General features: G+C 38.7%; 1 protein-coding gene across 2 annotated transcripts; it reads right to left on the bottom strand.

Annotated features, from left to right (window-relative positions):
• Positions 1 to 1007: 1007 nt before the first annotated feature.
• LOC114874767 (myrosinase 1) lies at positions 1008 to 6424 on the bottom strand. Of its 2 annotated transcripts, none has more exons than XM_029184367.2 (8): positions 6332 to 6424; positions 3517 to 3570; positions 3190 to 3305; positions 2986 to 3119; positions 2231 to 2901; positions 1931 to 2081; positions 1596 to 1837; positions 1008 to 1246 (listed from the first exon to the last, which is right to left on the bottom strand). In XM_029184367.2, the coding sequence occupies exons 2-8, from the start codon at positions 3564 to 3566 to the stop codon at positions 1132 to 1134; spliced, it is 1479 nt and encodes a 492-aa protein (XP_029040200.2). In that variant the 5' UTR covers positions 3567 to 3570; positions 6332 to 6424; the 3' UTR covers positions 1008 to 1131. The 2 variants fall into 2 exon arrangements, with proteins under 2 accessions (XP_029040200.2, XP_029040201.2); XM_029184368.2 differs by lacking the exon at positions 6332 to 6424 and adding an exon at positions 3670 to 4409.
• Between the last annotated feature and the right edge of the window lie 4484 nt (positions 6425 to 10908).

The raw sequence follows: 10908 nt of genomic DNA, 5'->3' as shown, positions 1-10908 counted from the left end.
ATAGAAAACCAACCGTACCAGAAATAGATCAAATTCTATCGTATTTGGTCAGACTATTCTTCTATCTCTACGTCATCTAAAACATTTACTTGCTCCTTCGTCTCCTCCTGTAATAAAATTAACTGGATATACCAGCATTTCTCCAGACCGTTGTCCCTTGAATTTACTTAGCTCTCCGAACGGTGGATGGCTAATCCCTCGCATGGGATTCCAAAGCACGGATTTCCAGGCTCTCTGCATATATTATACGCCCGTAATATTTGCACTGGGGAACGAGGATTCTTCAGGATTTGCGAGTCTGTCCTTAGGCTCGCTGCTGCTTTTATTCTGCACCATTTCGGACGTCACGCTGCTACAAATTACTTCCGTTCACACGAGTCAACGATACGAAGCGAGAATAGAAAATGGATAACAACACTTTCTGGCCTGATAAAATGTCATTAGTCTACGAGACACGAATAGATAGGTGTTTCGAGTTCATACGTATCGTTTTCGAGTCAATTCTCAACGAGACCCAGCCGCGTCCTGAATCGTTCCTAATTTGCATGGAATTCAACGTTTCTCGGTTATAATGGCAACACGAGTATACCATCGATCCCGAATACGGTATCAAACGTATCATCCCTATAAATCATCGTGTCGTCCATGGGAACAGGCAATTGATCGAACGCGTGTCTGTATTCGATTGTTTCGTACGTTTACGAGCCGGTCCCTAGACGTAACACGCACGACGTTCCCAGATAATTGCAGGATATTCCGCTTGCCAATTTGAGATCCTCTATTTTCCATTCCGCTTTTTTTGCTGCCTAGTTAAATAGGAAGCTGTAAAAACGAGATAGGAACTGGAACATTTACAACTCGAACCCTTATCTCTATCCCTTCGTACCTGACGCCTTATCTCCCCCTCCGCCAATTCGATCTTCCAATACGGATGGGGTTAAAACGTGGCACGGACAAACGCACGTCGAATCAACTCTCCTCCCTTAAAATCGAGACTCCTGTACAAATATAAGGATATTGATTTATTAAAAATTTGTAAACAAAAGTTGTGTACATAACGGGAAACGAAGAACAAATTGCCATGATCAATCATACTCTTATGTAAGATCATTCAGAGCACGACGATTACGATTATTGGTCAAGTTTTCTGTCACTGATAATCTTCTGCCACCAAGTAGCGGATTTCTTCAAAGTTCGTGGCCTGTTCGGATCGTTGAAGTCAATGGATACGATGCCAAAACGTTCACTGCAAATTGAAATATTTATATTTACCACACAATGATTAATTCACAATAATACGCGAATGAATGATAATTTCTTTAAAATAAACCACGGTTCTTTGATCTTCATTTTTCTGTTTGTGAACATGGAAAGAATGAGATTCTTCAAAGGTCCGAGTTTATAGATTATTTCTGTTTACACAAATGTTTGACAACATTCGAATTCTCTAAATATCAAACGTTTCGTAAAATGTCGTCGAATTACGAAAAAGCAAAAAATATACTATTACGTAAATGATAATGAACATCTGATGAAGCAATCTCACGTTACGTACACACGGCTGAAAGAATGTTATTAATTTTATAAGCACGTACTTGTATCCTTTGTCCCATTCGAAATTATCAAGAAGCGACCACAGCAGGTATCCACGCACATTGACACCGTCGACATAGTGGGCGAGAAGCATCTGTTTTAAGTACTCGCGATAGTAATCGATTCTATCGTCATCGTTTAAAGTTCCACGATCGGAGAAACCGCTCTCAGTGATATATATGGGTGGATTTCCATAGTGCTCTGCCAATTTACGGAGACAGAGTCGAAATCCTTCAGGTACAACCTACAATACCAAGATAATCATGAAAACTATCAACCTCAAGCTTCCCTCTTCTACTTTGAGGCTATTGCATTTAGTGTTCGAAAATGTACTCACTTTCAACCATTTAGAGGCTGATGATTTCCAAGATTCGTCCATGGTTGGAAGCACCATTTGATCGTTGTCTTGAGACGGTACCTCTCCATAGGTACCATTTTCAACTATTCTTGATGTGTAGTGGTTTAAAGCCAGGAAATCAGCTGTTCCCCTGTTATAACAACAACGATACTCAATTAGGTCAATGCCCTAGGTTACATCAATTGTTACGATGAAAGCATCGGATCATGTTTTATAAGTGGCATTTGAGTCAAGTCATCACCATCAAAAATTTCTACAAGACGAAACATTATGAAATACCTTATGTATTTGATCCACTCAGCATCAAACTCTGGAAGACGGGATCTGGTGAAGCCTTGTTCTCGACTTCGTTTAGCGACGAATTCTTTCATTACAGCTGGATAGTCACCGTTGTATATCGGGTTCAATACCCATCCGCCATTGAATTGGAATGCGATCTCGGCTGCCGCCTCGTCCTTTGGTGTTTTCGGGAAATAACCAAACACGTTGTTTAATATACCAACTTCACCTTTGTATTGTTCTTTGAATTCTTTCTCGTAGATCCTGTAGGTTCTAGCGTGTGCTTTTAGAACGTTGTGGAGACACAGGTACTCGCCGACACCATGAAGTCTTTTTCCGGGCGCGTGGTTCCCGTATAAGTAGCCATTTCTGCAGACTTCTTGCGGCTCGTTCACCGGGATGAATCGCTTTATCTTTGGTGCGAACTCCTTGAAGACGACCCTGGCGTAATCGGCGAACCACTCGACCATCTCTGAATTCGTCCAACCACCTGCATCTTCGAGAATTTGGGGATGGTCCCAGTGGTAGAGCGTGACCATAGGCTCGATATTGTTCGCCAACAAATCGTCGATGACTTTGTGATAATACTGGATGCCATCTACGCTGATCTTGTTCGGGTATCCTGTCGGTAGGATCCTCGGCCAGCTCAAGGATAAACGGTAGGACTTGAACTGTTGGAAAACAAAGACGCGAATGGTTTTATTTGATTTTGGATGAAAACAAAAATTTTCTTTTAAGCAGAAAGTTATATTTACCCCAAGGTTCTTCAAAATGGCTATATCCTCCTTGTACTTGTAATAAGAGTTCGCAGCAACATCCCCCGTTTCGTTATGGTAAACATGGTTACCCCTCTCGTGGCTGAATCGATCCCAAACGCTTTCACCTTTGTCTGCGTTAGCGAGGAACAAAATGTTAGAAATGTCAGTCCGAGGGTGAAAATTTGAATTTGAGGAACCTACCGCTCACGTTCCAAGCTCCTTCTATTTGATATGCCGCTGTCGCAGCTCCCAGGAGAAAGTTTGGGGGGAACTGTAGATATTTCTCATTCTGCTCCACCAATTTGCCACTCGCAGAGCTAGAAAAAACAACCTTATTGGAAGTTGATGTTCGAGGGGATAAGTCTATTTTTAAAATGTCACCATCGTGAGCCGAAGTTGTGAATTTTAACAGAGAATTTATTTCACTTTAGAAAGATACGAGACAATAATGACGAAACAAACATTGAGTGGAATTTTAATTACTTAAGGGAGACAGTGTTTGAATAGAAAGCAATTCGAGTAACTTACATCACGAGGCAAAGAAAAATACTGGATCCCAGAGGCAGCATGCTGAACATGTCTCTGTTTAGAAAACACAAATGGACCAAGCTATCATTCGAGTCATTTATATATTTCATGCTTACATGTTATCGAGTATTCTTGATAATACAGTGTACATACAAATTGTTTATATCTCCTTCGTACCAGACGAGCTTATCTATAATTTTAAGTAATTAACCTCTCAGTATTATCAATATCTGACGATATTATTTACCAGATCGTATTCTTATCGTCCGATCGAATATTTTTCATTACATTACGCATCCGATCACAACTTTTCCATTCACTCGCACAGATTTACACTGTTCGATGTCCGCGAAAATAATTAGTATGAATTTTCTACCAGATGCGAGATAACTTAATCAATTTCTTACAGTTTAGATAACCCGCACTGAACTTTACTTCGGACGATACAACTCGAATTACTGCAACGACAACTATGCAGTTAATAGGAACACAGAACGGGTTTAACAGATTTCTCCTTCCAGGATCGTGAGACGATGTTGAAATTCTACGAGAGGATCTTTCCTACGCCATGATAGGTGACAGGTGATCCCCGCAAGAATATTTTACTTCGAGGCTATATGAGCGGAAAAGAGAAACGTGAAAAGTTTCATGCCTCTTCTACGTTTTGTTTCTCGATATCCTGAAACGAAACATGTTGCACGACCACCGTATCGTTCCAGGAGACACAGTTTTACGACTGTTTGCGAAGAAAGTGGATCAAGGGGTATTTTCTCTGATGGATAGGCGACATTATACGAGCGACAGTCACATCTATGGGAATCAGGACGAACATAATTCCATTATGCAGAACGACAGCGATTCGAAGGCGACAGGAGGATATAAAAATGTGTCGCGTAATCGAAACAGATGTTTTCGGTAGGTAAAAGGAATTTTCTTTTCAGTATAATTTTAGTGTTGAAAATTAAATTAAGTGTAAATTGACCCTACCTCCGCATCTTCATCTAACTAAGAAGGTTCTAAGCGGTTCTAATTAACGAATTGGTTGCCACATTCTCCAGAATGTCTTGCCATTTTACGTGAAAATTTCAGCCTTAAAGCTTGCGTTACCGGATTCTGTACACTGACGCCATACCTTCGGCCTCCTTAATTGAAATATGATTAAGAAATGTTGCCGCGGCAACCAAGCTTCTCACTTCGCTCATTGTCAGAGGTAATTCGGCTCTTTCTCGCGAGATAATGCGATAAAAAACTTTCCACTTCTTCTTCGTCGCGTTACCAGTCAACACCGAGGGAAGTTCGGTAAATAGGGTGCTGTTGATTGGCTACCACCAACATACTGAACTCTCATCAACCCGAAAATAAGGACGAAAATTCTCTATGAATATTTCCAACAACGCGATTTAAGTATTTGCAACGATAACCCAGCAGAGTTATCGATAAAAAACAGGAAGATATATCTTACGCTAAATTTTTCGTTACTATAGCAGTAAGTAATTAACGATACAATTAATGGGGTGTTTACTTGATTGAGATAACAATTTAATAATAATATCTGAATAATCGTGATGGCAATCACTATCAAGAGATCGTCGAGTTTATGTTTCAAATGATAACGAAAGGGTCAGATAAAAATCATACCTTGTGGTACAGTTTCTATCTATGTCGTTGCTTCGTGATAAACAAATGAAAATAGATAGTTTTTTTATTAGTTACTCTATTATATTATATCCATAGTGTCAGTCGCCGGTGATTCCTCATAAAGTCAACGTGTGACTCGATAAATGATAAAACTATAGACTCTACCATTGAATCAATTAATCAGCATTTCAATTTCTTTTTAAAAATCAGACAATTTCAAGCACTTTGATTGCAAGCATTAAAATTACGAGATTTGAAGGTATTAACAGGCTACTTGGACTAACGATCGAACTTGAAGATAGCTTTAAGCCCGGCTTTATTTGCCGATTAGCGCGCACACGGGTTGCAGTGAAAATTGCCCTTATCGTGGTGTAAATACGTTTATGTGGGCCGTCGAATCTGTGTAATACATGGTCATTTAATTTATACGCAACACAATACGCGTCGCTGGTATCTGTTTAATAAAAAAAGGCAATGAATTTCAAGTCGCGGAATGAATAATAAATGAGCTGCAAGTTAATGAGAATCTTTGTTAAGCATTAAAGCAACGTACAGGTGATATCGTGTGAACGTAACGAGACTATTTAATTAATTAGTACATTTCTTTAACACTTCTGAAATCTTTAAAAAGATAGAATTTTAATTGAAAGAAGCCTCGATTTTACAAAGATTTACCATGAAAATAAATTGATTACATCATTTCTTCTTTTTCTCCCTATATATTTTTCCGCAGAGAATAGTTCGGCTTTGCAATCGCTTCTTTTTTCATTTTTTACCCATAGATCTTTACACCGAATATCTTTACTCCATATATTTTTTCCTTCTTCCACTCTCGATTATTTATTTCCAGTTTTATTCAGAATTTATTGCGAGTTGCATTCTACGTCGTACGTGTCAGATAATAACACACCATCGTAACGCGAGCGCTCTTCTGACAATTGTAATAAAACGAAGAATCGTAATGATTAATCACCAAGCAATCGTCGCGTCGGTGCTCCACTCGGTGCAAATGAAAATTAATTAAGTCTAATGATCACAGTTAATTTAGTCTAATGATTAGAAATTGAAGGAAAACAAATTCTAAATTACACTACCGATTTGAAAAGAATAATCGAAACATTAGGTTAAGAAATTCATCCTTAATTAAATCATACATCTTAAAGAAGGTGATTAATACCTGAATCACTTGACGCGTAATTGTTGGACCGCTGCGGAACAGAAACTGGTCAACATCTCCTTCATGTATGACTTATATAGTCGTATTTGATTGGTCGCGACACAAATATTTCACGGAGAACTTGCTCTTCGGAACGATGACAGTTTTATAGACACACCAGCAAATGAGTAACATGAATAATTGAATACAGAGATTGAAACTTGAGATTTACGCGTCGTGCAGAATAACTACATACGTCTCTGTCCAGAATACAAAGGCATTTTAACTTTTCATCTAAAGTAAATGGGGGTCAAGTGTATATTATAAATTTAGCGTTTAAAAATTGTACATCCTCATATTTTTGTCTTGAAAAATTATCAATTGGTAAACAATTACAAAAAATTTCCTTACGACAAAATCTGAGCTATCAGTGGCGATAGTGATATCTTGTCCACTATTAACTCACATCAGCAAGTCAATTGATTAAGTGGCTTCCTTACTTCATTCAATGCGAGTACTTTCATTAACATTCGTTCTTGAAACGCAAATTTTTCAATTACACAAGCATGCTCTTATCGAATGATACGCTTAATTATTTATTCTGCTTATACCACGAAATTCATAAGAAAAGAGTAAGTCATTTTTAAAGCGTATCACAAATAAATTTTCTGGAGAGAACAAAACTTAGCATGAATTTTGTTAATCAAGGAGATGACCTTAAATAAATGAATCATATTTATTTACAAATATAGACAATGAAAATAGAATTCATCCTTGATTTTTATACGAACGAAGATAATACGATGTATCTTCTTTTGTCTCAAACTAATATCTATCAATTTTTTATTTTTCCATTGAAAAACCAATCGACAGCAGATAGATAGGAAGGTTTTTTCTCCCTCTTCAAATCACAGCTCGATGGTGTGGGTGTGGTATAGGTGAGAGGGTGGACAGGAACCGTTGGTGTTACGACGAAAGGGCGGAAAAGGCAGTGGGGTTGGAACGGATCGAGAATCTGGTGGGACGTAGCCACCCCCTTTATCAAAGGCCTTGGCACTTTGCCACCTCGCACCGCATAATGAAGCAGCACGTTGGGCTTCGGTTATAGCGGCGCCGGGGCTTGTGTTTTGCCTTCCGTAGAATGGTTTATTGTGTCCCGAGCCCACCCTCGCCTCCTGCTTTCTCCTCGAAGCTGCTCCTCATCCGCGACACTCGCATCGACATTCGTTGCCTTGTGCTCGACAGCCACGCTGAACAAAGCAAGCACGTGTACCCGGTAATAGGCGTTGTTCAGGGATAGGATCAAGTTCGATACACGTGCACTCGGCAATCCGAAGCAATTTCAATAAAAAAAAAGTATCGTAATGTAAATTCCAGTAGCATTGTTAAATGAAAAATTACTGTTTTGTTGATTCTAATTATCCTATGCTAGAGTCTAACGTTAACGACCCAACAAATTATGCAAGAGACACGTCTACGATGTTTGGCACCTCTAATTACAGGCTATACTCTAACAGAAGTCAACGACCAAGTGGATGTCTCCTCGAAGGTGTCTGAGACACTGCAGAATTCAAGTTCTTCTCCATGGAAGTTTGCAGTTAACCACGGTGTAGCATATCATCGAAAGTTCAAGGCATGCTGCAACAACAAAAAGTGTTTTATTGCCATGTCAGGAATGTAAATTACTCAGGCTGCGACCGTGTAATTAAGTTCAACCGGTGTAGTTAAACGAGCTTACACTAATCTTTCAAACGTTTTCCTCTGCCCACGGCTTTATCTGATATATCTTCCACTCGAAAGAAGAAATTATGATGACATAATAATCTCCGATCTTATAGTTTGAAATCCGAAACATTATTTGTAAACGTTTTATTAAGGTTGCAAAAGTTCTCGGTTGGCAATTATCAATCAACGTGCTTGGAACTTAACGAACGCAGCCGATTAAATAGTTTCAGGTTACCCTTCACCTTTCACGGTTGAAAGGAGAGTTCAATTGAATGTCGATGAAATTCCTTGGAACTCCGTGGCCCTCGTTATCGAAGGAAAAGTTTAAAGTCACGAAGTAACGTTGCTCACCCGATCGCGTCGACTCGAATAATCTTGGATCGCCTTAGTTTACCCAGTTCCTCGAAAAACGTTCGAGACGAAGGCGTCGTTTTCGGAATCATATTTTCAGAAATAGTTTTGCAAACGATCGAATTATCGGATGACAAATCTGAAATAACAAGTGTAATTTACATTACGGTTTTATCGCTCTTTACTGATTGGTACTCGAGTGTTTTGATTAATAAGTTTGCTTACCTGATTCTGGGACACTTCACTCGTATCTTTCGATAATCGATTATAGAAGAATACAACATACATCTTTCGATCAATGTAAATAATGTCAGCTTTCGTATCGATTCAAGAAAATTACTTAGAACTTTGTTGTAATTAAATTTTTTCTAAGAAAATTAATATACAAACGTACAAAAGGATTGGCAAATAATTGAACCGTGTTAATGATGGCATGTGGTGTGAAAAGAGATCAGCATACACCGTGCTAATAAATTTAATGATACCAACATATGTAACAGTATACTTGTTGCAATTAAACACTTGATAGTATCTTGAAAATTGATATCCCTTTTCAACTTGATTATCAAACGCAAACTTCCTGAAACATGGTACTCTTCGACGAATCGAAATTACTAGAGAAAAAAGCCATCATAGAAGTACGATAGATTAAAAAACTACAAAAAATCCTTTTTAAAGATTGAATAAAAATTCAATTCGTTCGGTAGTGAAAAGTATATTACTTGCGAAAGTAATACCAATTCTTTTGATAAATCGATGAAACGATGTGCGTTTATAAGCCCTGAGGAATTTCATTTCTCTTGGAAATTTTTGTCAAAGTAAATAGTTCGCAGGCGTGTGTTTGTTCAGTAAGCAGAAACGTATCGCTTTTGAAAGGAACATGAAATGCAGTTTCTTTTCCAACTGTTTGACGAATTTATGATTTTGTGTTTATAAGCTACAAAAATTCTATTAGAAATTTTTTCAAAGAATTAACCCTTTGCACTCCGAGTGTCAACTCTGCTCTACACTTACTCTGCTCCACGTATCCGCTCATTTAGTATTAAGATTAAAATTCTGCAAAAATTAAATGAAACATCCCTGACCTCAGCGATGAAAAAAAGGTAAAATGGAAAATTCATGACACACGCGTACGCTTCGTTCCGTTCGTCGAGGTGGAAAACACGTCGAGCCACTTAATATTATTTCCCCGGGTCTGGCCTCTTTTCCAGCGCACGTCAAACAGATCTTCGAAAGGAAAAAAATGTTCTTCGTGACCGTTGCTGAAAATTGCCGTCTAGCAGCGTAAAAATTCTTCCTCCTGATGAAGCGGAAAGCTCTTGCAAAAGCGTTGAAAAGCGGACGAGTAGGTCCATCGTGTTTCACAGTCGCTCTCCTCGATTCGTCGATGCCTTTCGTACAAAGGGTAACCGGAAGTCGGGGTATCCGGTCACGGAATTACGCTACCCCCGAGGAATAAATTCGCGCGGACGCTTCTCTTTCTGCAACTTTCTTCCCTTCTCTCCTCCAATCCTATCTACGATTTTTGAACGAGACTAAATCGAAAAATAAAAACGATTGCTTTTTATCACATAGATAGATATAAAAATCATAAAACGAATGAAACGGAAAAAAAATCCGAACGAGTTGAAGATCATTTTAACAGGATACAAAACGAACTGTATTTTCAGATACTTTGTATCAATTCTTTCTTTTTTTTTTTTTTTCCAAAAATGAAAACTCGCGGCAGGAAATCGAATCGAATCCTTTATCAGTTTCCATGGTACACCGAAGCCAGGCTAAAGTGACTTTCGGCCGGTGGCTCCCGATGCGAGCTCGAAAGCACTAAAATTTAATATTCCGCACGTTTCGAGTATCCCCAGATGATAGCGATAACGCATCTAATGCCGGCTGTGCCGAATCAGCTATTGAAATTTCAGTTATCACGGTATCGCACGACGATCATTCCATGATTATTATTGCTCTAGTTTTATTAGTAATTAAACCGTGCAAAATTGCGTTGGACCAATTTATCTAGATATCGCATGAAACGCCAAATTGCATGCGTTCGAATAAAATTCGGGCAAACAACGCGTCGTTTCGTCACTGATAATTTTGAAAATTTTTTAATATTTTGAAAGAAACACTTGACGCTGAGAAAAAAGCTGCAACGTGAGGTGCAATTATTTGACTATGCATGTTTATGTAAATACATATTTCTACAAGGACCAGGGTAAAAGAGAGGATTTTTAGACAGAAATTTGCTTGAAAATATATCCTTTATTTTGCATACGTTTCATAGTATTACATCTTCACTTTCAATCAACAAGTAATTACTCGACAGACGTTTTCGGGACAATCGAGCGCGAGGGGTTTACGATAATGCACAATGTAATTCTCATTGCACCGTTTGTGAACCATTCACCGAGTATCCGTGGTACGTGCTCGAACAGGAGATGGTATTATTGCCTCCCGCAGGACCTTCCCGGAAATGGGTCAGGAACGCCTGGCTGCTTGTGCTCAAACGCGATAACAACCACTTA

Source organism: Osmia bicornis, chromosome 4 (assembly GCF_907164935.1).
Source record: "Osmia bicornis bicornis chromosome 4, iOsmBic2.1, whole genome shotgun sequence".
Classification (NCBI taxonomy): Eukaryota; Metazoa; Arthropoda; class Insecta; order Hymenoptera; family Megachilidae; genus Osmia; species Osmia bicornis.
This window is presented reverse-complemented; position numbering and strand designations above follow the sequence as displayed.

Bases quoted from the DNA above. Each gene is read 5' to 3' on its own strand.
- LOC114874767 (XM_029184367.2), bottom strand. From the start codon at position 3,566: ATGTTCAGCATGCTGCCTCTGGGATCCAGTATTTTTCTTTGCCTCGTG. The intron at 3,120-3,189 runs GTAGGTTCCTCA...TCGCTAACGCAG, and splicing joins AGGAGCTTGGAACGTGAGCG to ACAAAGGTGAAAGCGTTTGG. The intron at 2,082-2,230 runs GTATTTCATAAT...TTGTTATAACAG, and splicing joins GAGTGGATCAAATACATAAG to GGGAACAGCTGATTTCCTGG.